This window comes from Mustela putorius, unplaced genomic scaffold (assembly GCF_011764305.1).
Source record: "Mustela putorius furo isolate JIRA1106 unplaced genomic scaffold, ASM1176430v1.1 tig00003853_pilon_pilon_pilon, whole genome shotgun sequence".
Lineage (NCBI taxonomy): Eukaryota > Metazoa > Chordata > Mammalia > Carnivora > Mustelidae > Mustela > Mustela putorius.
This window is the reverse complement of record NW_025422005.1, coordinates 15676673-15697472: the sequence shown is the minus strand read 5'-3', so window position 1 is coordinate 15697472 and position 20800 is coordinate 15676673. Positions and strand designations below refer to the sequence as shown.

At 48.1% G+C, this 20800-nt stretch overlaps 1 protein-coding gene and 1 long non-coding RNA gene across 3 annotated transcripts; both read right to left on the bottom strand.

The window, feature by feature from the left end:
* Positions 1–2771: 2771 nt before the first annotated feature.
* On the bottom strand, positions 2772–6937 carry LOC101688221. The gene is made up of 2 exons (XR_001176983.2): positions 6818–6937; positions 2772–3727 (listed from the first exon to the last, which is right to left on the bottom strand). It is a non-coding gene; the product is annotated as an uncharacterized LOC101688221 (long non-coding RNA).
* Positions 6938–13581: 6644 nt separating this feature from the next.
* Positions 13582–19639, bottom strand: LOC101689657 (proproteinase E). 2 transcript variants are annotated; one of them, XM_013047932.2, is made up of 8 exons: positions 19534–19639; positions 18407–18492; positions 16959–17056; positions 16727–16861; positions 15579–15715; positions 15089–15231; positions 14350–14502; positions 13582–13668 (listed from the first exon to the last, which is right to left on the bottom strand). In XM_013047932.2, the coding sequence occupies exons 1-8, from the start codon at positions 19604–19606 to the stop codon at positions 13651–13653; spliced, it is 843 nt and encodes a 280-aa protein (XP_012903386.1). In that variant the 5' UTR covers positions 19607–19639; the 3' UTR covers positions 13582–13650. The 2 variants fall into 2 exon arrangements, with proteins under 2 accessions (XP_012903386.1, XP_012903389.1); XM_013047935.2 differs by lacking the exon at positions 13582–13668 and having other exon boundaries at positions 14405–14983; positions 15085–15231.
* Between the last annotated feature and the right edge of the window lie 1161 nt (positions 19640–20800).

Genomic DNA, 20800 nt, shown 5'->3' with positions numbered 1-20800 from the left:
CTACTTCCAGACATGATAGAAAAAGCCCAAGATGAGAGGGAAAGAAATCCCAGGCTTAGATCCCATCTTCACCATTTTCTTGGCCATCTAGTGTAACTGGCGAATCTCGTTTTCTTATCTGTAAAGCAGGTGTATTTATATAAATAGGTGAAGTCAGATGACAATAAGGATTAAATGAATCACAAATGCATCTATCCTAGCACACAGTAAACCATCTCAATAGAATGACAAGAGTTGGAGGAATCATTTTAATCCTTGTAGCAAAGAACTTAAGATTTGCCAGAGTAGGTGACGTTACCCAAACATATGCAGGGAATATGAAACCCAACTTTCTTAAGTAGCCTCCATGCCCAAAGTGTGGCTTGAACTCATGACCCTGAGATTCAGTCGCACGCTTTGCCAACTGAACCAGCTGGACACTCCAATATGAAACCCAACTTATACCGTAGAGCTTTCTCAATTCAACATAAAGCTTAAGAGACCAGGGATCCCTTGGGGCACCTGGGTGGCTCAGTGGGTTAAGCCGCTGCCTTCAGCTCAGGTCATGATCTCAGGGTCCTGGGATCGAGTCCCACATCGGGCTCTCTGCTGAGCAGGGAGCCTGCTTCCTTCTCTCACTCTCTATCTGCCTGCCTCTCTGCCTACTTGTGATCTCTGTCTGTCAAATAAATAAAATCTTTAAAAAAAAAAAAAAAAAAAAAAAAAGAGACCAGGGATCCCAAGGTAACTGTGACGTATCCGTGACCAACTCTCCTGTTTAGTCAATTCTCAGCTAAAGGCCAGTTTGCCCCCGAGGAACATTGGGCAATGTCTGGAGACATTTTTGGTTGTCTCTTCAGTGCGGTGCTATCGGCAGCTGGTGAGGAGAGACTACAGATGTTGCTGAACATCGTGTAATGCCCAAGACAAGCCTCCACAGAAGAGAATTCTCTGGCTCCAAATTGCCCATGTTGAGAAAACCTGTGCTACATTAACTTAGGACACTTCCGCCGTCAAGCCATACAATCTCGAAGGTGGTAACTTCTGGGTCCACCGGGAAAGTTGGTTCCTTTACTTAACAGTATATCCAGATCACCGAAGCAGCTGAGAAACGGGCACAGGCCAGGAAATTAACACCAGGAGTTCCTGATCTTTGCAGACTAAAGGAAATACTTTCATAATGCTCTGAACAAATGGAAGTATTGAAGATACTCCAACCCTACCGTGCTTCCTAACTCCTTTGCCAATGTTAAATTTTACTCTTAGAATTAGGACTAGAAATTCACCTATACGGCACCTAGATGGCTCAGTCAGACTGACTGTTGATCTCAGGGTTGTCAGTTTGAGACCCACGTTGGGTCTGTAGAGAGGACTTGATAAAAAATAAAATCTTTAAGGTTTTAGGGCTACCTGGGTAGCTCAGATGGTTAAGCATCTGCCTTTAAAAAATAAAATGGTTTTAAAAAGAAAGAAAAGCTTAACCTAGTCAATAAAAGGCACAGTTCACCCTTCTGTATGTTTGTTATTCCCCAAGCATTTCCACACTTTGTCACAAGGTGGGATTCTGTTATCTCCCACGAAAGTCCAATTAAAATCTCACTTCCCGGGGTGCCTGGGTGGCTCAGTGGGTCAAAGCCTCTGCCTTCCGCTAAGGTCATGGTCTCAGGGTCCTGGAATCAAGCTCCATGCATCAGGCTCTCTGCTGAGCAGGGAGCCTGCTTCCCCTCGCTCTTTGCCTACTTGTGATCTCTATCAAATAAATAAATAAAATCTTAAAAAAAAAAAAATCTCACTTCCCTAACTTGGCTATTTCCTCTCTCCTCTGCTTTTAGAGAGAGAGAGAGAGAGAGAGTGTGTGTGTGTGTGTGTGTGCGCGCGTGCATGCGTGTTTAAATAGGAAATGTGTTTTTGGAGCACCTGGGTGGCTCAGTCAAATGTCTGACTTTGGCTCAGGTCAGGATCTCAGGGTCCTGGGATTGAGCCCCAGTTCAGGCTCTGTGCTCAGCAGGAGGAAGGTCTGCTTGTTCTGCTCCTTCTCCCACTGCCTTTACCCCTGCACATGCTTTCTCTCAAATAAACAAAATCTTAAATAAATAAATAAAAGGATCCTACCCATAGAGCTCAACATCTTCCTCTCTCTTCAAAAACTATACATTTCTTCTTCATACTGGGTTTTGTGTTTGTGTCCTAGCATCTAGACCAGTCCGGAAGGCAAAGGAAGTATTAACACACCGCCAGAATAAACACGAGTTCCAGCTTGGAGCTAACCAATCCCTCTCCCAAAGATTAGTTTCTGAACTGGCAGCAAGTTGATTACAGGAGCGGATGAATAAATCCAACAGCCAGGCCACAGAGGCAGAAAGGTTCCTCAAGACTGGGTCACACTGAGGAAAAGCAGCTGCTGTTTACTTTCTGCCTAACACAACCACAGCTACGGACTGCTTTCTCAGCCGTCAACCAAAGCACAGGTCTCCACACACAGAAAGCAGGGTGACCTGTTTCAGGAGAAGCAGCACAGAATGGTCAGATAGCTTTAGTTCTCTTGTGGAGGTGACAAGCTGTGGAACACAGGCCATGGAAATGGGGAGAGCAAATCAAACAGATCTAAGAGTTACTCACTTCGGAGGACCCTGTTTTATCCCCTTCTCAGTTGGAATTTAAATTCTGACTGCACACAAAGGGCTGACCTGCTCCTGTCTTATCTCTAGCTCACATCTACTCCTGATAATGATCTCAACTTTCTCAAATGCTGAGTCAAAGCTAAATTGGTAAATCACCACAGGACATTGTGATTAAGCACTAAACTTTTAATAGTTCAAGGACATCTAAGATGAGTTACTGGTGGGGTTACAGAAGCTTCCATTCATGCCGCCACAGCAAGAATCAAGAATTCTGAAAGTTGAAGCAATTACCTCTTTGGATACATAACAATATATTAAAGCATGTCGAAAAGTGCAAAAAAGGAGGCATTCAGCAGAGCAAGAACAAGCAACAGGCTGATTGTCCTAAAAGGAGGGTCCTAACAGAAGCTCTTTCTAGAGCTCAGTCCCAGGAATTAGAGCTGCCTCCACCAGAGAGGTCCAAACATGGGTTCTGATGGGTTCTTATTACAACTAGTCAAAGGCAAGCCGAAAGGAAAAACAAAAAAAACAAAAAAAAACCCCGAGGTTCACATTTCTCCATGACTGTTGTTGGCTCCCGCAACAAAAAGAACGTTTGGTTACTTCTCATGTGTAGGCTGAGCAAGAACCCTGTGGCAGGATTTAGCCAGTGATTCTGACCCCAGGCTGACATCTCTGGGCCCGAGCTCTGAGCTCCTCGGGCAGGACAGCCTGGAACTGCTCCTGTACCAGCATCTCCACAATCTGCTCCTTTGTGTGAATATCGGGTCTCAGCCACTGTCCCGCAAGCTCCTGCAGATGTCTGAGGACATCCCTGGGCCCAGCTCCATCTTCATAGCGGAATTTCCGGAACCTCTGCCTGGAGGCTGCCGCGTTGGGAGGGTTCCTTCGTGGCATGGTCTCAAGGTCTTCGAGAGAGTCTTCATCAAGGCTCTCTTGTGGAAGCCCAGAAGGCTCTCGTGGAGCCTGGACCTGGGGAGCCGGTATTAGGACAACTTCTGGCTCCTCAGCCATCATCTCATTTGATGGTGACCTCATTTTATCATCTTGGACTTCTCTATTTCTTTGTGCCTCTAGGTACCCTTCAGTCTCCATTCTGGAACTCTGGAAAAGGAGATTGAAGACTCCTAAATGCAGAGAAAAGACAGGCTCAGCAAAAACAGACGAGAGACTGTTATAACCACCTTGATCTTGTGGATCTGTTCCAGACCCAAGTTCCATCAGCTTTCCAATCTTAACAGGATTTCTTTCTTTTTTAAAGATTTTATTTATTTACTTGAGAGAGAGACAGTGAGAGAGAGCATGAACGAGGAGAAGGTCAGAGAGAGAAGCAGACTCCCCATGGAGCTGGGAGTCCGATGCGGGATTCGATCCCGGGACTTCAGGATCATGACCTGAGCCGAAGGCAGTCGTCCAACCAACTGAGCCACCCAGGTGTCCCTTAACAGGATTTCTTAATAAAGCTATTAGAAATTCTGTTTTTGTTTCCTCTGGATCAATTGACACAATTGAGAAAAATGTGGCAGTAGTTTAAGAATGTAGATTCTCAAAGCAGAGAGGATGAAGAATGCTGGCCTAACTAACCAGACAATCTTTTTTAAGAAATATTCCATTCATTTTCCCTGCATTACAAAGTATTTTACATTATGTTAAAATAAGAAACTATGCATTCACATGATTTATAGGAGGGAGAATCTTTAAAATCACAGGTGTTTGCTTCCACCAAGTGATGCTCACTTGCTCACTCACTCTCTCAAATAAATGACATCTTTAAAAATAAATAAAATAAAAAGTACTTTAGAGACACTTGGGTGGCTCAGTGGTTAAAGCCTCTGCCTTCAGCTCAGGTCATGATCTCAGGGTCCTGGGATCAAACCACGCGTCAGGCTCTCTGCTTAGCAGGGAGCCTGCTTCCCTTCCTCTCTCTCTCTGTGGGTCTCTCTGCCTACTTGTGATCCCTGTCAAATAAATAAATAAAATCTTTAAAAAATTAAAAAAGTACTTTAGGAGCTACCATCAGCGTTAAACCTAAATCCCCTCTTCACAAAAAGGAAAGGAAGGAATAGAAAAGCCTCTATGCTAAGATCAAGATCCTAAATTCCTCTACTTAGCTCATCAGGGCTGCCCCAGTGGTTCAGTTGGTTGAAGCCTGACTCTGGGATTTCAGCAGGAGGTCAGGATCTCCATGTTCAGCAGGGATTCTGCTGGAGCTTCTCCCTCTCTTTCTCTCTCAGCCCCTCCCTGTGCTCCAAGGTATGGGCTCTTGTGTGCACACATGTGCTAAGATTAGCAAACCAGCTGGAGTGGGGCAGAGGAGGAGGGGGCACACTAAATACGTGTAAAATGCTAGGGAAAAAAGGCTTTGTTTCATTTGGGTTAAGGCTCCAGTCCAAGAGAAAGGTTACGTATAGGAAAACCACATTCTATGTTATTAAAAAAGAGGGAGACAGAGAGAGACTTCAAGTGACAGTACAGAAATGACTAAATTAATTTCCACATCCGGGTATGTCTAATCAAAGAGTACAACTCCTATGATGTGGTCAGTTTTCAAAGGTCATCTCTTTTTTTTCATTAACAAACGCCCTCCCCCAAGATCTAATTCCTCCCCAGTCCATGAAGCAGGAGTGTTGACATCTAAAATTTCTTCGGACTCAGAAACTGTCTCAAATCTGTCTTCTGTGTAACAACTGACAGAGGCCAACAATCAACAACATTGACCACCTATCTTGCATTAACTAGTTCTCAGATCCTAGTCACCTCTTCTTCAAACGTTTCATAACCCATTTTCTAGAAAACCTGAACTGATTCCAGACCCTGCCATTTAGATATTCCTAGAACACACTTATTCTTTTCATACTACTGGGTTTTTGCTCTATCAACAGCATGTTCTCTTCCCCAAAAGTAAGCTGTCACTAACCTAGCATGATGAAGCCCAAAGCAAAATATCCCCATAACTCAGGGGTGCCTTGGAAAAAAAAGGAAATATTTAGTCAAGGAAAGGTTGGATGAAATGTGAGACAGCAAAATCCTGGGAACAACCTAAGTGACCATCAACAGGGAAATAATTCGGCCATTTAACGGAATAAGGGCAATCTTATGAAGCAGGAACTCAGCCTGTGAGTGCTGATACAGACAGGCGCCCATAACACATCACCACCTGACCCTATGATCCCACCTGGGGAAATTAAAATACATACACAAGCACAGATGACCCTATCTATCACAAGCACTATCTTCAAGAAACATTTTCCATTCCCTATCTTTCTATATTGCTTTCTTTTTAACTGCAACTATATATTACTTTCCTAATTCAAAAGGAAGCAAACATTCTCCGCCTGCCCAAAACCCTTCTGAGGGAAAAACCCGTAACACACTTAGGAAAACACCCTTTTATTAATACTTCTAGCTTCCAGCCCCAGAGGTCTTTACAACCCCGACTTCTAAGAATAGCCTCAGTTTTCAGGAGGCCAGTTCTCAAGCCTGGATTTGAAAAATTGACAAACTCCACGATTTACTTATAAAGTTTATAAATCCTATCAGCTTTTGAAGATCAATGACCAGACACAATGCTCACCCTCATCCGTTAATAATGCCGACTTACTGAGCACTTAACTTTCTAGCTGACACTGTGCTAGGCAATTTATATTCAGCTACGTGACCCTCCCAGACCCTCCCAGCCACTCTAGTTAAACTCCCGATTCGACTCTCTACTGCCCCAGCTGTCTCTATTAACAGCAGCAGCTGATGCTATTTGAGTTTTACCCGCCAGACACTCCGCGGACGCTTTCCCCTCATCCAATCCTCCCCATAACCCAGAAGGACAGTTACTGTCACTTCCATCCACACGTTACCAAACTAAGGCCTGACGAGAGGGGATCTGCCCAAGGTCACAAGACCAGGAGGTGGGACCACCCCGCTGAGCAGAAATTTCCCGGCGTCTAGGCGGGGAGCTGAGCCGGGCTCCTCCCACCATATGGGCGCGGCTCGGAAGGTCTAGATCCGACCGGAAAAAGACTTCTGGGGGTTCAGACCAGGACCTCCTCCTCCCGAGCTGAAGCGAGCTCCAATGCCACTCTAGCCCGAGCGACCTGCAGAGTCCTTCTCGGCTCCGAGGCCGACCGCCACCGCCGCCGCGGCCCCCCACTCCCAACAGACCGTGCGCCCGGAAAAGAGAGGCGGTCGGGAGCAATGGAGGGAAGGAGGGAGGGGGCGTTCACCTGCGCAGGTGCCACCTCAGAGGGTGGGGGTAACGGGGGCGGGGGCTCCTCGAGAGCCGACTGGAAGCTCGAAACCGACTCCGAAAAAAAAGAAACCACCTACCCAGCGCAATGCTTTGTAGCCAGCCACCGGAACCGGAAGTGGCGCCCCACCCGGAAGTTGGAAGTGAAGGGGAGGGAAACAGGGTAAAGGGGCGCGGCCTCTCTAGGCCTCGGCGGTACTCTGCTGCTCCGTGGTTTTAACCCGTGGTGGGCTTTGGGCCTTCCTCAGTCTCAGTTCTTCCTACCGTGCGGAGCTTTTGGTAACGCCTAGGTAGCTTCTCCGCTTAGGCGAAGTTCTTTGATTTTTTTAAGCCGCAGTTTGCAGCCGCGAGGTGGAAAGAGGTCGAAGCGGGAAATTGGGACACTCCAGTGGGCCGCCTGCAGCTGACTCAGCGCCCCACCCTGAGGTTCCACCCTTGAGCCTTTGCACCACCCAGAGGGAAGAAATCAGAATAGAGGGCTGGGTGGCTGCTGTTTGGAAGCGGTGGTCCTGTGTGGCACCCCGTGGAGTCACTTCATGGGAGGCAGTGGGCACAGACAGAAGTCTGTACGCAGACAGAAGTGGGCATGTGTCTGCCAGTCTGTCTGTCCTGTGTATGGAAGGCTCGGGCTTAGTCCTGCGTGCCTCTTCCCCAAGACTTACTTTCCAGTTGCTGATGGTTAAGAACTGAAGATTTGAAGTCACACTTTGCTGGTTCGCGTCTGGGTTCAGCCTGGATTTGAGTCGGAAGCACACATGTTGAGATAGCACAGCTTGTGAGAGGAAGTGCAAAGATGCTAACGGAGACAGCCCTTCCATGTCCTTGCTCTTAACTTGAAGGGGAAGGGACTGGGCTGTTAGGTAGGCCACTGAGCGCCAGTCCCTGTCTCTCCACCCATTTGCCCTACTCAAATGAAACAGGCTAAAGAATTAGAGGGGCACTTCCAAAGCCCCTGCTGGGCTATCTCGACCCTTACCCCCAAACCCTCCCTACCTTCCAGGTAACCTCCCACACCCCCAACTCCACCCCATCTCACCCCCAGCCAATGTCCCTGGGGAAGAGGATGTGCCTTTTGTCTACACTGCCACTTCGGGTCAGTAAACCTCTAGATTGCCAGATACTCCAGCTGATGGTTGGATAACCAGAGCTCCTGTGCCCTTAGTCCTACCTCCACTAGGGACTGTGGCCCTTGCCCCACTCACTCCTACAGAGCAGTTTCCACCTTTCACCTCCTCTCAGCCGTGGTTTTCCCATCTGTAAAGTGAGAGGGTTGGACTACATTAAGGACCTCTAGGTGCCCTCCCCCACCCCCATTCCAATTCTTAGATTCCTTAGGACTGATTCAAAGACTGCTGGAGTGGGTTGGGAGTACGAGACAGGGGAGCGCTTTAGGTCCCAGAGCAGCTCCAATTTTAAAGGTTTACGAATGTATATGAAAAGTATATATGTTGTGGCTCTATGTAAGGTTATCATAGCGTTCAGGATAAAAATGGAAGCTTCGTGCTTTGCCCCTTCATGCCTCATCTTTCCCCACCGTTATTCACTCACTCTGCTCCAGGCACACTGGCCTTCTAGTTATTTTGCAAACCCAAGAAGCTCATCTTCACCTCTTTGGTGATCTCTGCTCGTGGTACCCTTTCCTGACACCTGCTCATCCAGGTTCCAGTTGAAAGGGAGCCTCTCTCGAACAGCCTTTGCTGTCCCCCCACACCACCCTTCTAAAGGCAGTCCCTTCATAGCCTGTTGCTCTGGATTGCTATTATCTGTTTATTTTCTATCTCACCCACTCGAAGAATTGATCACAGGGCCAAAACCTGTAACTATCCCATCATCATGTCTCTGACGCCTAAAACTGGGCACAGGCTGGATAAATGTTTATTGAGGGCCTGACAGATCAATTGGTTAAGCAATGGCCTTCAGCTCAGGTTCCTGGGATCGAGTCCCACATCGGGCTCCCCCTGCTCTGTGGGGGCCTGCTTCTCCCTCTGCCTGCTGCTCCTCCTGCTTATGCTCTCTGTCTCTCCCTGACAAATAAATAAATAAAATCTTTAAACAAACAAAACCCCACATGAGTAATATATTTCCGAGTGCTGCAAGACATTATTTAAAAAGTGTTGAGGGGCGCCTGGGTGGCTCTGTGGGTTAATTAAGTGTCTGCTTTCATTCAGCTCAGGTCATGATCCCAGGGTCCTAGAGTGGAGTCCTGGGTCGGGCTCCCTGCTCAGCGGGGAGCCTGCTTCCTCTCTCCTCTGCCTGCCTCTCTGCCTACTTATGATCTCTCTCTGTCAAATAAATAAATAAATAAAGTCTTTAAAAAAAAAAAAGTGTTGACATTGTGCTTTTTAGAAAGCACAATGAGTTCACAACCTGAGTTGAAGGCAGAAGCTTTTTAGAAAGCACAATGAGTTCACGACCTGAGTTGAAGGCAGAAGCTTAACCCACTGAGTCCCACCATGCATGTGGGGGAGATTTTCTTCATGATTTAGAAAACTAAAATAAGTTGTTGGCATTGATGCTCTAATCATTACTTTAAAAATCAAATTATTGGGGTGCCTCGGTGGCTCAGTGGGTTAAACATCTGCCCTCGGCTCGGGTCATGGTCCTGGTGTCCTGGGATCAAGCCCTCCGTTCACAGTGAGGAGTCTGCTTCTCCCTGTCCTCTACCACTTCCCATGCTTGTGCTCTCTTTGTCTCTCTCTCCCAAATAAATCTTTTTATAAAAAATTAAATTATTGACTATATGGTTTTTAAAGAATTTGAATCGTCAAGACTTGGAGATTAAAAAGAGAACACTGAATTTTTTAAAAAGATTTTATTTATTTATTTATTTATTTATTTATTTATTTGACAGACAGAGATCACAAGTAGATAGAGAGGCAGACAAAGAGAGAGGAGGAAGCTGGCTCCCCGCTGAGCAGAGAGCCCGACTGGAGTCTCAATCCCAGGACCCTGGGATCATGACCTGAGCCAAAGGCAGAGGCTTTAACCCACTGAGCCACCCAGGCGTCCCAAGAACACTGAATTATTGATCAAGTTGTTGACACTTTAAGGCAAGATTTCCTAACTCCCTGTTGCCCATCCATGAGGAGGGTGTCAGCAGTTAGCCTCCCTCTGAGGCTAGGTGGGAGGCTCTCAGGAGCTCCACAGGGTGGAATTTTACAGGTCTGATTGCCCTTTATTCTAAAATAAACTGCCCAAGGGGAAACTGTCCAAGGGTCCTTCACTGACCCATTGGGAAGAAGTAGTGGCCTGAAAACACCTGTTATGTGTCATCTGGCAAAATCCCTCTGACTCAACACGAATGATGACCTCGTGCTGGTTCCAGAAATTCTCGAATCCTCCCCCGCACCCTTGTCTCTGCTCTGCTTGACTCAGGTCCTCCCTTGACCTCACTCAGGCCTTGCCAGACCAGTTCTCAGGCTTTTTTTTATAAGAGCTAGAGTGGGGGCTACAGGCTGGAGGAGTGTTTCTGTGGGGGAGTGTTGAGGAGTGGTGATGCAGAAAAGTGGGGAGGCAGTTGTAATACGTGGGGACCGTGGTTGGGAAAAGAAGAAAGAAAATTTCATGAAGTATTGTTGATATAATTACTTTGGAGAGCAACTTGGCAATTGGTGAAGTTGAAAATGAGCACAGCCTCCCACCCGTTTCTTGGAATCTACCCTAGAGAACTTCTCACACATTTGTACCTGGAGATATGTCCAAGGACATTCGCTGAGGCACTATTTGTAATCATAAAAAAAATTGGCCCTGCTGTGAATGTCCATCTGTAGGGGGAGAAGGATAAGTAAATAGTGTTGTGGGGCGCCTGGGTGGCTCAGTGGGTTAAGCCGCTGCCTTCGGCTCAGGTCATGATCTCAGGGTCCTGAGATCGAGTCCCGCATCGGGCTCTCTGCTCAGCAGGGAGCCTGCTTCCCTCTCTCTCTCTCTCTCTGCCTGCCTCTCCATCTACTTGTGATTTCTCTCTGTCAAATAAATAAATAAAATTAAAAAAAAATAAATAAATAGTGTTGTGTAATAGCAGAGTGTTCAAAACTAGCAGCAATGAGCTAGAGATCTACAAAGTAGTATGGAGAGACCTCAAGACACAATGCTGGATGAAAGAACTAGACCACAGAATTATACATACAGCATGAAGATATGCTTATACTTTAAAAAGAAAAGATTTTATTTATTTATTTGAGAGAGAGAGAGCATGAGCTGGGGGAGAAGCAGAGGAAGAGGGAGAAGCAGACTCTGTGCTGAGCAGGGAGCCTGCTTTGGGGCTTGATCCCAGGACCCTGAGTTCACAACCTGAGTTGAAGGCAGAAGCTTAACCCACTGAGTCCCACCATGCATGTACTTTTGAAAACCCAAACAATGCAATACATTGTTTATAGATATTAAATATGGGATTTTAAAACTATATAATAGAGTGGGAATACAAACTGGTACAGCCACTCTGGAAAACAGCATGAAGTTTCTTCAAAAAGTTGAAAATAGAGCTACCCTACGACCCAGCAATCACACTACTGGGTATCTACCCTAAAGATACAAATTTAGTGATCTGAAGGGTAATGTGCACCCAAATGTTTATAGCAGCAATATCCACAATAGCCAAACTATGGAAAGAACCTAGATTTCCATCCACAGATGAACTGATAAAGAAGATGTGGTATATACATACAGTGGAATATATGCAGCCATCAAAAGAAATGAAATCTTGCCATTTGCTGTGATGTGGATGGAACTAGAAGGTATTATGCTTAGTGAAATAAATCAATCAGAGAAAGACAGCTATCATATGATCTCTCTGATATGAGAAATTTGAGAGGCATGGCTGGGGTGTTGTTGGGGGTAGGGAAGGAAAAATTAAACAAGATGGGATCGGGAGGGAGACAAACCATGAGACTCTTAATTTTACAAAACAGACTGAGGGTTGTTAAGGGGGTGAAGGGGAGGGATAGGGTGGTTGGGTTATGGACATTGGGGAGGGTATGGGCTATGGGGAGTGCTGGGAATGGTGTAAGCCTGACCATTCACATATCTGTACCCCCCCCTGGGGCAAATAATACATTATATGTTAATAAAGATAATTTAAAAAAACAACAAAATACTTAAGAACAAACTTTAAAACAACTATATAACAGCATGAAGTGTCAAGATAAATGCACAATTCATTTCATTAGTAAGGATAAGTTAGGTTGATGTCACTGTAACAAACATCCCAAATCTTAGTGGCCTGTAGCAATAGAGTTTATTTGTTGCTTGTGCTGTATGTCGATCAGGGGGCATTAGAGGCTGACCTCCGCGTCTCCTCACTCTGCAACCAGGCTGACCTGCAGCCACCCGTTGCCATGGCAGAGCAAAAGAGAGCTCTGCAAACCATCCCAGCTCTCAAGTCTTCACCTTGGGCAGAGAGAGCCATCGGGCCAAACCCGCCCTCACGAGGTGGAGGGCAGGCAAGACGGATCCTTCTCCGTGCTCCAAAGGAAAACCAGTGCTGTTGGGTAAACAACCCTACAGCCACGATGATGTCCTCTGGGTACAAAGTGGCCTCTACCCTAGTAACGTAGTTCCTCTTTTAGAAAACATGAAGCAAAAACATGGGCCTTGTTAATGCTGGAGGGAGGCTACATGGGTGTTTCCTATGTTATTCTTCATGCTGTATCTTTTAAACTTTTTAAAACTAGAAGTATATTTTTGGAGGGGGGGGCAACGGGGCAAGAGTAATATTAAAAATTATAAACGTGGGCCGCCTGGGTGGCTCGATCAGTTGGGGGTCTGCTTTCAGCTCAGGTCATGGTCCTGAGTTCGTGGGATCAAGTCCTACATTGGGCTCCCTGCTCAGCGGAGAACGTACTTCTCCCTCTGCCTGCCGCTTCCCTTGCTTGTGGTCTCTCTCTCTTTCTCTCTCTGTCAAATAAGTAAGTAAAATCTTGTAAAAATTATAAACATATATCCTTGCTGGGCTCATGTTTGCTTTCACGGTACACGAGTAAAGGAATTCAGTTGTTTCTATGTTGCTCTTGGCTGTAGGGCAACGATCTCTTAGACTCAGCAACATCACAGTGGGCTCCGGACCGTGTTTGAGGCATTGTGTGGGCTTCTGAGTGTGTGTCTGCTCCCGGCTGCAGCCAGGGCTCCCAACGTCATTTTCCTCACATCTGTACTCCCAGCCCTAAACTTGCCACAAAGCAGGTGCCTTGTGAATGTTTTGTGAATGGCCCTGATACGATCATCTCCAACTGAATAATGAGATGTTTCAGGGCAGGAACCATGTCTCCCTTGTCTCCCTTCCTCTCTGAGCCCGTGTCTGAAACAGGGAATGAATGCTTGTTGAATGAATGAATGAATGACTACAGTCCCCCTTCCCTAGCCCATCAATGGAAGCAGAAAACACATGGCCCTTGCACTCCACCACGAGCCTCCCAAGGGTCTGACAAGGTCAGTTTGTCTGCAGACTCTATGCTTTTATGCCTGCCTTGAAAAGCCAAAGGTGGTATGTGGCTATATAGAATGACCAACCTCTTGGGACTCTCCTATCTTTACCACCGCAAATTTTGTGTCCTGGGCACTCCCCCAGTCCCAGGTAAACGGGGACAATTGGTGACTTGATAGCAACCCCTCTCCGCTCTCAGAGCCCCATGTTTTCCTCATTCTCATGAGAGGGTTGAATCTGGTCTCGCCTCTTACATATCGGATCTCAGATTTCATGAATAGCCTGGAAGGGAACAGGCGAGTCAAAGAAAGAAGATACACACGTTGGGGTTTTCTGAAAGATCTTTATTTTCTACAAAGAAGGTGGATCAGCACTGCCACCGAGCCCTGGTTCTAGTGGCTTGACATGACCTAGAAAAAGTGGGGAGAGCCAGAATCGTCTGGTTAGGAGCAGATTCTGAAGTCATATGGAACTGAGTTTGATTTCCAGCCATGTGACTCATCAGCTGTGGAACACTGGAAGAGTGACTCGACCTCTCTGAGCCTTAGTTTCCTCGTCTGTCTAATGGGATGAGTAATAGTACTCATCTCACAGGGGCCATTGATGAAACTCTTAAGGAGGTTTACGTAGTTTTAAATGGTGACTATTACTGTTATGGTGAACTATGTTAACCGTTCCTGACCATTTGTTCCCGGATAAGGTTAACACTTTCACTGGGGCCTGAGCATCCCAGTCACTCTCTCCCCACATTTCATGATTATTGCTCATGTAATCATCTCCTCCCCACAAGGCCACCCTTTGACACATCACTCTACCTTTCAGGACAGGGAAAGACCTGGACCAAAGAAGACATTTCATAAACACTTGTTAAAATAAGGAAAATAAGGCAGTTCAGCCATAGTTCACAGCTCCATCCAGAAGCCACTGGTTGGGGCCACGCCATAGCAGAAAACATCCCCAAATCCCTCTGAAATGTGTCCAAGGGCCCCTCTGCTCCTGACCTTCTGGGGTCCTTTCAGCCCACCCCCCTAGGACCTGCTGTTCTCACCCAGCCCAGCATGCGGGCCTCCCGCCTGTCCTAGCCCGCTCACCTCCTGTATCCAGTCCCTGAAGGCCGAGACTCGTGTGAACACTGTGGGCTTCTTGATGGTGTTGCAGCCAAAGGCAGACACAAAGCTGGTCACCCCGTGGACCTGCCAGGAGCCATCTGCTGCCGGGCAGTTGAGGGGTCCCCCAGAGTCACCCTGGAATGGTCAAAGAGCAGTGAGGAGCTGAGCCGTGTCTGAGATGGAAGGAATTGGTTCTGGCGGTGGGGGGTTTTGGGAACACCCTGGGTGACTTGACCTCTCTAAGCCCCAGTTGGCTTGTTTGGGATGGGGACTAAGATCTGTCCTACAAGATCTTGTGAGATAATAAGTATACGATCCTAGCCCAGCCCCTAGCAGAGAGGAAGCCATGGATTCACGGTAGTTCACATTATTACTAGTCAGTTATCCTATTATTAATCCTCCTGACTTCTATTACAGCAATATTACTGTTTTATCATAACTTCAGGACCATGGAGTTGAAGGTGACTTGGGAGATCCTGGTGTCAATGTCCCTTGCTGGGCTTCAGGGGAAGCCTGAGGACCTGGTTGAGTTGCCCCAGGCCAAGTCAGTGTGAGCTGGGACTAGAAGCCAGAGGCCAGGCCGGTGTGTCTGGACCACACTGACTCCCCCAGAGTCCTGCCTGGTCCAGAGGCTGAGTGGGGCATGCAGGTAGGATGGCTTGTCTGCCTCCCAGGCAGATGGCAGAGGTTCCCCAGGGCCCTGCCCTCCGAGCTGACTCACGTTGCACCCAGAGAGGGTGTCCCCACCGGCGCACACCATGCTCTTCTTCACGGAGCTGCCCCACCAGTCCAGCTTGGAGCAGTGCTCATGGTCCACCACGGGCAGCAAGGCCTGCTGCAGCTTGTCTGGGAGCGGCCCACCAGCTGTGGGTGACACAGGGCTCAGTGGGGTGGCAAGGGGGTGCCGGGCTGGGAGCCTCAGAGCAGGGTGGGGGCTTGGGGAAAGCAACTCTTCTAGGCTGATGGGGACTCTCCCCCCACCAGAGGGTCCTGCCTGCTTTGTCCACCAACACCTGGCACGTAGGAGACACTACAAAATGCCTAATCGAACACACTGGTGTTTGGGCGGATAGAGCAAGAAGGTGCTCCTGGAGGAGGAATGGAAGGCAAGTGCAAAAACCCATCCTGGTTATTCAACTCTCCAGCCCCAGCCCCAGGCCCTGTCTTCCTGCCCACGGTCCCTGAGGCAGGCAGGAGGAATCAGCACGCACTGTAGAGGCGGCCCCAGCCGCTGATGTAGCAGGGCGCCCCGTTGGGCAGGATGTCCCCGGCGGGTGGGAGGCAGGCGAGCTGGACAGCATCTCCCAGCTGAGCGCTGCGTGAGAGCTTGATGAGGGCGATGTCATTGCTGGCAAGGAGGAAGGAGTCAGAAAGAGTCAGGGGAGCCTAGTCCTCCAGCCAGACCAAGCCCCATCTTCTAGCCTTTGCTACAGAGAGTTCACCTCCGGGGTGTCCTCACTGCTCCCTTCCCTCCGAATCGCGTGTGTTTTTAGGGCTGAGCAACCTCCCCCTCCCTTGCACCCAGGCTGACCCTTGGCCTTCCTAGCTGTCCTCAGCTCCTACCCTGAGGTTTGCACACTTCAACTGTGTCAGGATCGTGGAGGTCACAGGTTTGCTGTGCTTCACCCCAGGGTTCCTAATGCAGTGCGTCTGTGGGGCCTGAGAAAGGTCCCCTTTCTTCTCCATCTATCCCAGGAGTCCCGTGAGAAGGGGTTAAGGTCATGATCATCATGGACTGTCTCTTCTGCCATGCACTTGCAAGGGTTCTGCACCCTTCTCTGACCCTCATCAGAAAAGTGCAGAGCCACCTGGACATGTGATTTTGCACCTGATTGAGGGGTTTAGTGTTCTCACCCAGTGATCACCTCCTTGACCTTCAAACCACCCAGGAAGCCCAGAAGGTCACCCTTGACATATGGCATAATTGAGACTCCAGAAGGGCAGTGCATTGCCCAAGCACCTTAGTGACTTGTTCTGGACCCTCTCAGTCCGTTGCTCCTCCCTTTGCCCACTGGGCCAGGAACCCAGGATGCACTGGGCGAATGTTGGTTGAATGGAGGAACCCTTGGATTTGGGAAAGGGGATGCCAGAGGTGTTCTGGGTTCAAGTCAACTATCCAAGTGGACTTGGGAGAGTTCCTGGCCCTCCAGAGGCCCTGATGTCCTTCCATAAGGAGAGAGGTTTGGTGTAGATGGTCCTTAGAATCTCTCCTGGCTCTGATCCTCAGTGTGTGAGACCAGGGCCCAGGCTGCTGGACCCAGCCCCACTGTCCCTGGGAGCCTCCTCAGAATCATCTTTGGGTCACGGCAAGGCAGGGGGACCAGTAACTTCTGGGTCCTAGGCCGAAGCATTCACTCACCCACAGGCTACACAGTTGGGGTTCCAGAGTGGGTGCACAAAGAGGTCCCCGGCATTGATGGGGATCACCTGTTCGGGGCCCTCTTCCTCAGCCCGGTTATACTCGCCCAACACCACCTGGTAGGTCAAGGAGCTCCTGCCGGTAGAAGTCAGGTCAGTCTGGGCCCAAAGCCCCCCACTACCCCAGCACTTCTGGTTCTAATGTGGAGACAGGGACAAGCAAAAGAACTTACGAGATACAGTGGCCTGCAGTCATGACCCAGTCAGGGGCGATAAGGCTGCCGCCACAGGTGTGGTGGAAGGTTCCACCCTTCTCGTACTGCAGGGAGACCTGGTAGCAAGGGAGGGAGGAGCCTAAGTGGTCTGGACCCTCAATGAGGGCTGATATTCACAGCTGTATCGGTTGTGCACTATACAACTCTAAAGGGCATCTTTCATGCAGAATGGCATCCTCTAGAAATGTACAGTGTTCCACGTCACGACTACATTATCTATGGCTGCTTTCACACTACCATGGCAAAATTAACTCATTGCAATAGAAACCGTAAGGTTAACAAAAGCTAAAATATTTATTTCCTGGTCTTTTACAGAACAAGTTAGCTGACCCCTGCTGTAGACCAGTGACATTCAATAGAACTTTCTTTTTTTTTTTTTCCAAGATTTTGTTCATTTATTTTTGAGAGAGGGAGAGAGAGAAAAAGCATAAGCAGGCGGGGAGGGGCAGAGGGTGAAGACTCCCTGCTGAGCAAGGTGCCCGATGTGGAACTCGATCCCAGGACCCTGGGATCATGACCTGAACCCAACGCAGACGCTTCACCAACTAAACCACCCAGGCACCCCCCCAGGAGAACTTTCTGTGATGATGGAAATGTTCTATCTCTGGGCTGTTCAATATGGTAGCCAGTAGCCATATGTAGCTACTGAGAATTTGAAATGTGCTCAGCACTGAACAACTGAATTTTTAACATTATTTTATTTTAATTTTTAAAAATTATTTATTCACTTGACAGAGACACAGTGAGAGTGGGAACAAAAGCAGGGGAGTGGGAGAGGGAGAAGCAGGCTCCCCGTGGAGCAAGAAGCCTGATGCAGGGCTCCATCCCAGGACCCTGGAATCACGACCTGAGCCAAAGGCAGACGCTCAACAACTGAGCCACCCGGGCGCCCCATAATATTATTTTATTTCAATGAATTTAAAGTTCAACAAACAAACGTAGCTAGTGGCTACTGTGTTGGCTCAGGGGGTCTTGTGCCCCACCAACCTCTATAAAGCCCTCCTTTCCTTTAGTGCTCTTAGACCTTGCAGCCTTGTTGTATAATTTGAAGAATCTAGAAATGTCTACCCCAAAACCTCCCTCCCTAAACACAGTGTCTGAAATTCCACTGTTTGTGCACCAAATAAACATTGCCTTCTCCCCAGATATCACTTCTGACTTGCCAGCAGCCCAGGGAGGGTTATGGTTTGGGTGGACAAGACATCCATGTGAAATCAACTGTCCAGGGAGGGTTATGGTTTGGGTGGACAAGACATCCATGTGAAATCAACTGTCCAAGAGTCTCCTGGTCTTGAAGCTAGAGAGGATACTGGAAGTGAAGCAGTGGGGCCAAGACTGAATGCCTTGCAGTCAGAAGAGAGTGCAGAGCCCATGGGGAGAAACAATGCCACCCATATTGCTCTTACCTGCCAAGGCCAGCTGTAGGGGACCGCATCCTCACCATTGACAACGCGGGCGGAGGGCTGGTAGGAAGGTCGGCCACAGCCCGAGGCTGGAAGGGAGAGAGGAGACATCAATCAACCAGAGAGTCCCACAAAACTAAGAAGAGGCCTGGGTCCCAGTTTCAGATGCACCACACACTGGCTGAACCCAGCGTGAGCTCTTTCCCCTCTGTGGACCTCTGCAGCCATGTATGCACAGTGAACATTTGGACTAGAGCAGGGGTTTCTAGAGTACCACGAGTCTAGAATAGATATGTGACCTCCTTCCATGGCAGGATTGAAGGGCCTAGTGCACTTAGAACAGTGCCTGGTGCCCAGAGAGCCCTTGCGACAGGATAGCTAATTGTCATGAGAAGTGGTGGCTTTGGAATAAGATTGCCTGGATTCAAAATACAGCTCTGCCCCTACTTCTAGCCTGGGCTACTTCTCTAAGGGATAATAATAGTACTGATCTCATGGACATGTTACAAGAGATAATACAAGAAAAAATCTTTAGCATTCCCTGGCATATAGTAAGCACTCTTACATAACAAGGAATAACGTAAGAAAATGATTGTAAGAGTTATAGGGTTACAAGAGATAATATAAGAAAAAATCTTTAGCATTCCCTGACATGAAGTAAGCACTCAATAAACGTTATCTATTACTGTTACTGTAGTCAAGAGAGGCTGCTTGAAGGAGGTGGCCCTGAGCTGGAATATAATATGGTGGAGAGACTAGGAAAAGGCTAGACCACATGATTTGGAGTGGGGAAGAGCAGGGAGAGGAGCATTAGAGGGTTAAGCAGAGGAACAGATATTCCAACCCAGTCTAACCACAAAGCCCAGTAAAAAAGACACTAGTCTTTCTTTACTGCCCCCAACAAGGAGTCCCACCACAGTGTTTTGGTTAGCCCAGTCTTTCTCCTGAGCTGTTCCGTCCACTGCTCCCCCTCCATTGTCCTGCCCCAGCACCAAGCTGAGCCCCCACAATCATGCCCAGGTGCAAACTGAGATCCCCTCCTGTGGACCCAGGTGTTGGGTTCATGGCACTCAGGGTAGGTGACAGATTTCAAGGCTCCTGGCCCTGTGCAGCACAGGCTGGGGTCTTACCAAAGGCCACAAATAGGAGGGAACTCAGCAGCCGGAGCATCGTGATTTTTGAGACGATAGAAAAGACACACATAACCTGGGGCTCTAATATAGAGCAGAAAGCAGATGGAGGGGGGCCGATTGGGCCCCATTCCCAGAACAGATGGTGGAACGCCAGCTCTCTCATGGTCAAGGCCATGGCCCCCACCTGCTGCACCTGGGAGAGTGACAGCCAACAGCAAGACCCAAGGTCCCTCCAACCTGTGGCTACACAGGTGGCACTGAATGGCTAGCTGATAACAGGGGAGGGGGAAGGTAATTTTTCATGAAAGCAAGCCAGCCTCTTCCAGGAGAGAACATGGGCTCTGGAACTGGTCGGACCTGGCTTCCGATCCTAACTCTGCCACCTCCAGGCTCCTCATCCTTGGGGACATGGCTTAACCTCTCCAGACCTCAGTTTTCTCCTCTCTAAGTCAGGACCCATATTAGTATCCACCTCCAAAAAAAATGTGTTGAGTGCTTTCTCCGTATCAGAATGTTCTAGGGAAAAGAGCCATGAACAGGACATGGTGCCAGTTTCCCTAGAGCTTGAGTTTCTTTTCTTTTCTTTCTTTTTTTTTTTTTTAACGATTTCTTTATTTATCTGACAGTGAGAGACACAGCGAGAAAGGGAACACAAACAGGGAGAGTGGAAGAAGGAGAAGCAGGCTTTCCACTGAGCAGGGATCCTGATGCAAGGCTCCATCCCAGGACCCTGGGATCATGACTGAGCCAAAGGCAGACAGACGCCCAATGACTGAGCCACCCAGGCACCCGAGCTTGGGTTTTATAGGGAGACAATGACAAATCCATAAAAAGAAATAAAGACTACTTCGTGTGTGTGTGTGTGTGTGTGTGTGTGTAGTTTAAAAAATAATAGTTAAATAAATACCTTTATTTTCACCACCCAACTTCAGAAATAGAACATTATAATTCCTTTGTACATCTCAAACCTATGACATTCCCTTGTTTTCATTAGATTTTTCACATACATATGTATTCCTAATATATTGGTTTTCTTTTTTTTTTTAGATTATTTATTTATTTATTTGACAGACAGAGATCACAAGTAGGCAGAGAGAGGCAGGCAGAGAGAGAGGAAGGGAAGCAGGCTCCCTGATGAGCAGAGAGCCCAATGCAGGGTTCGATCCCAGGACCCTGAGATCATAACCTGAGCTGAAGGCAGAGGCTTAACCCACTGAGCTACCCAGGCGCCCGTATTGGTTTTCTTTTTTGGCCTTCTATGTGA

Coding starts and splice junctions, on each gene's coding strand:
- LOC101689657 (XM_013047932.2), bottom strand. CDS start 19,606: ATGTGTGTCTTTTCTATCGTCTCAAAAATCACGATGCTCCGGCTGCTG. Junction 17,057..18,406: donor CCTACAGCTGGCCTTGGCAG/GTAAGAGCAATA, acceptor CCTTGCTACCAG/GTCTCCCTGCAGTACGAGAA. Junction 15,232..15,578: donor CGGCTGGGGCCGCCTCTACA/GTGCGTGCTGAT, acceptor TGTCACCCACAG/CTGGTGGGCCGCTCCCAGAC.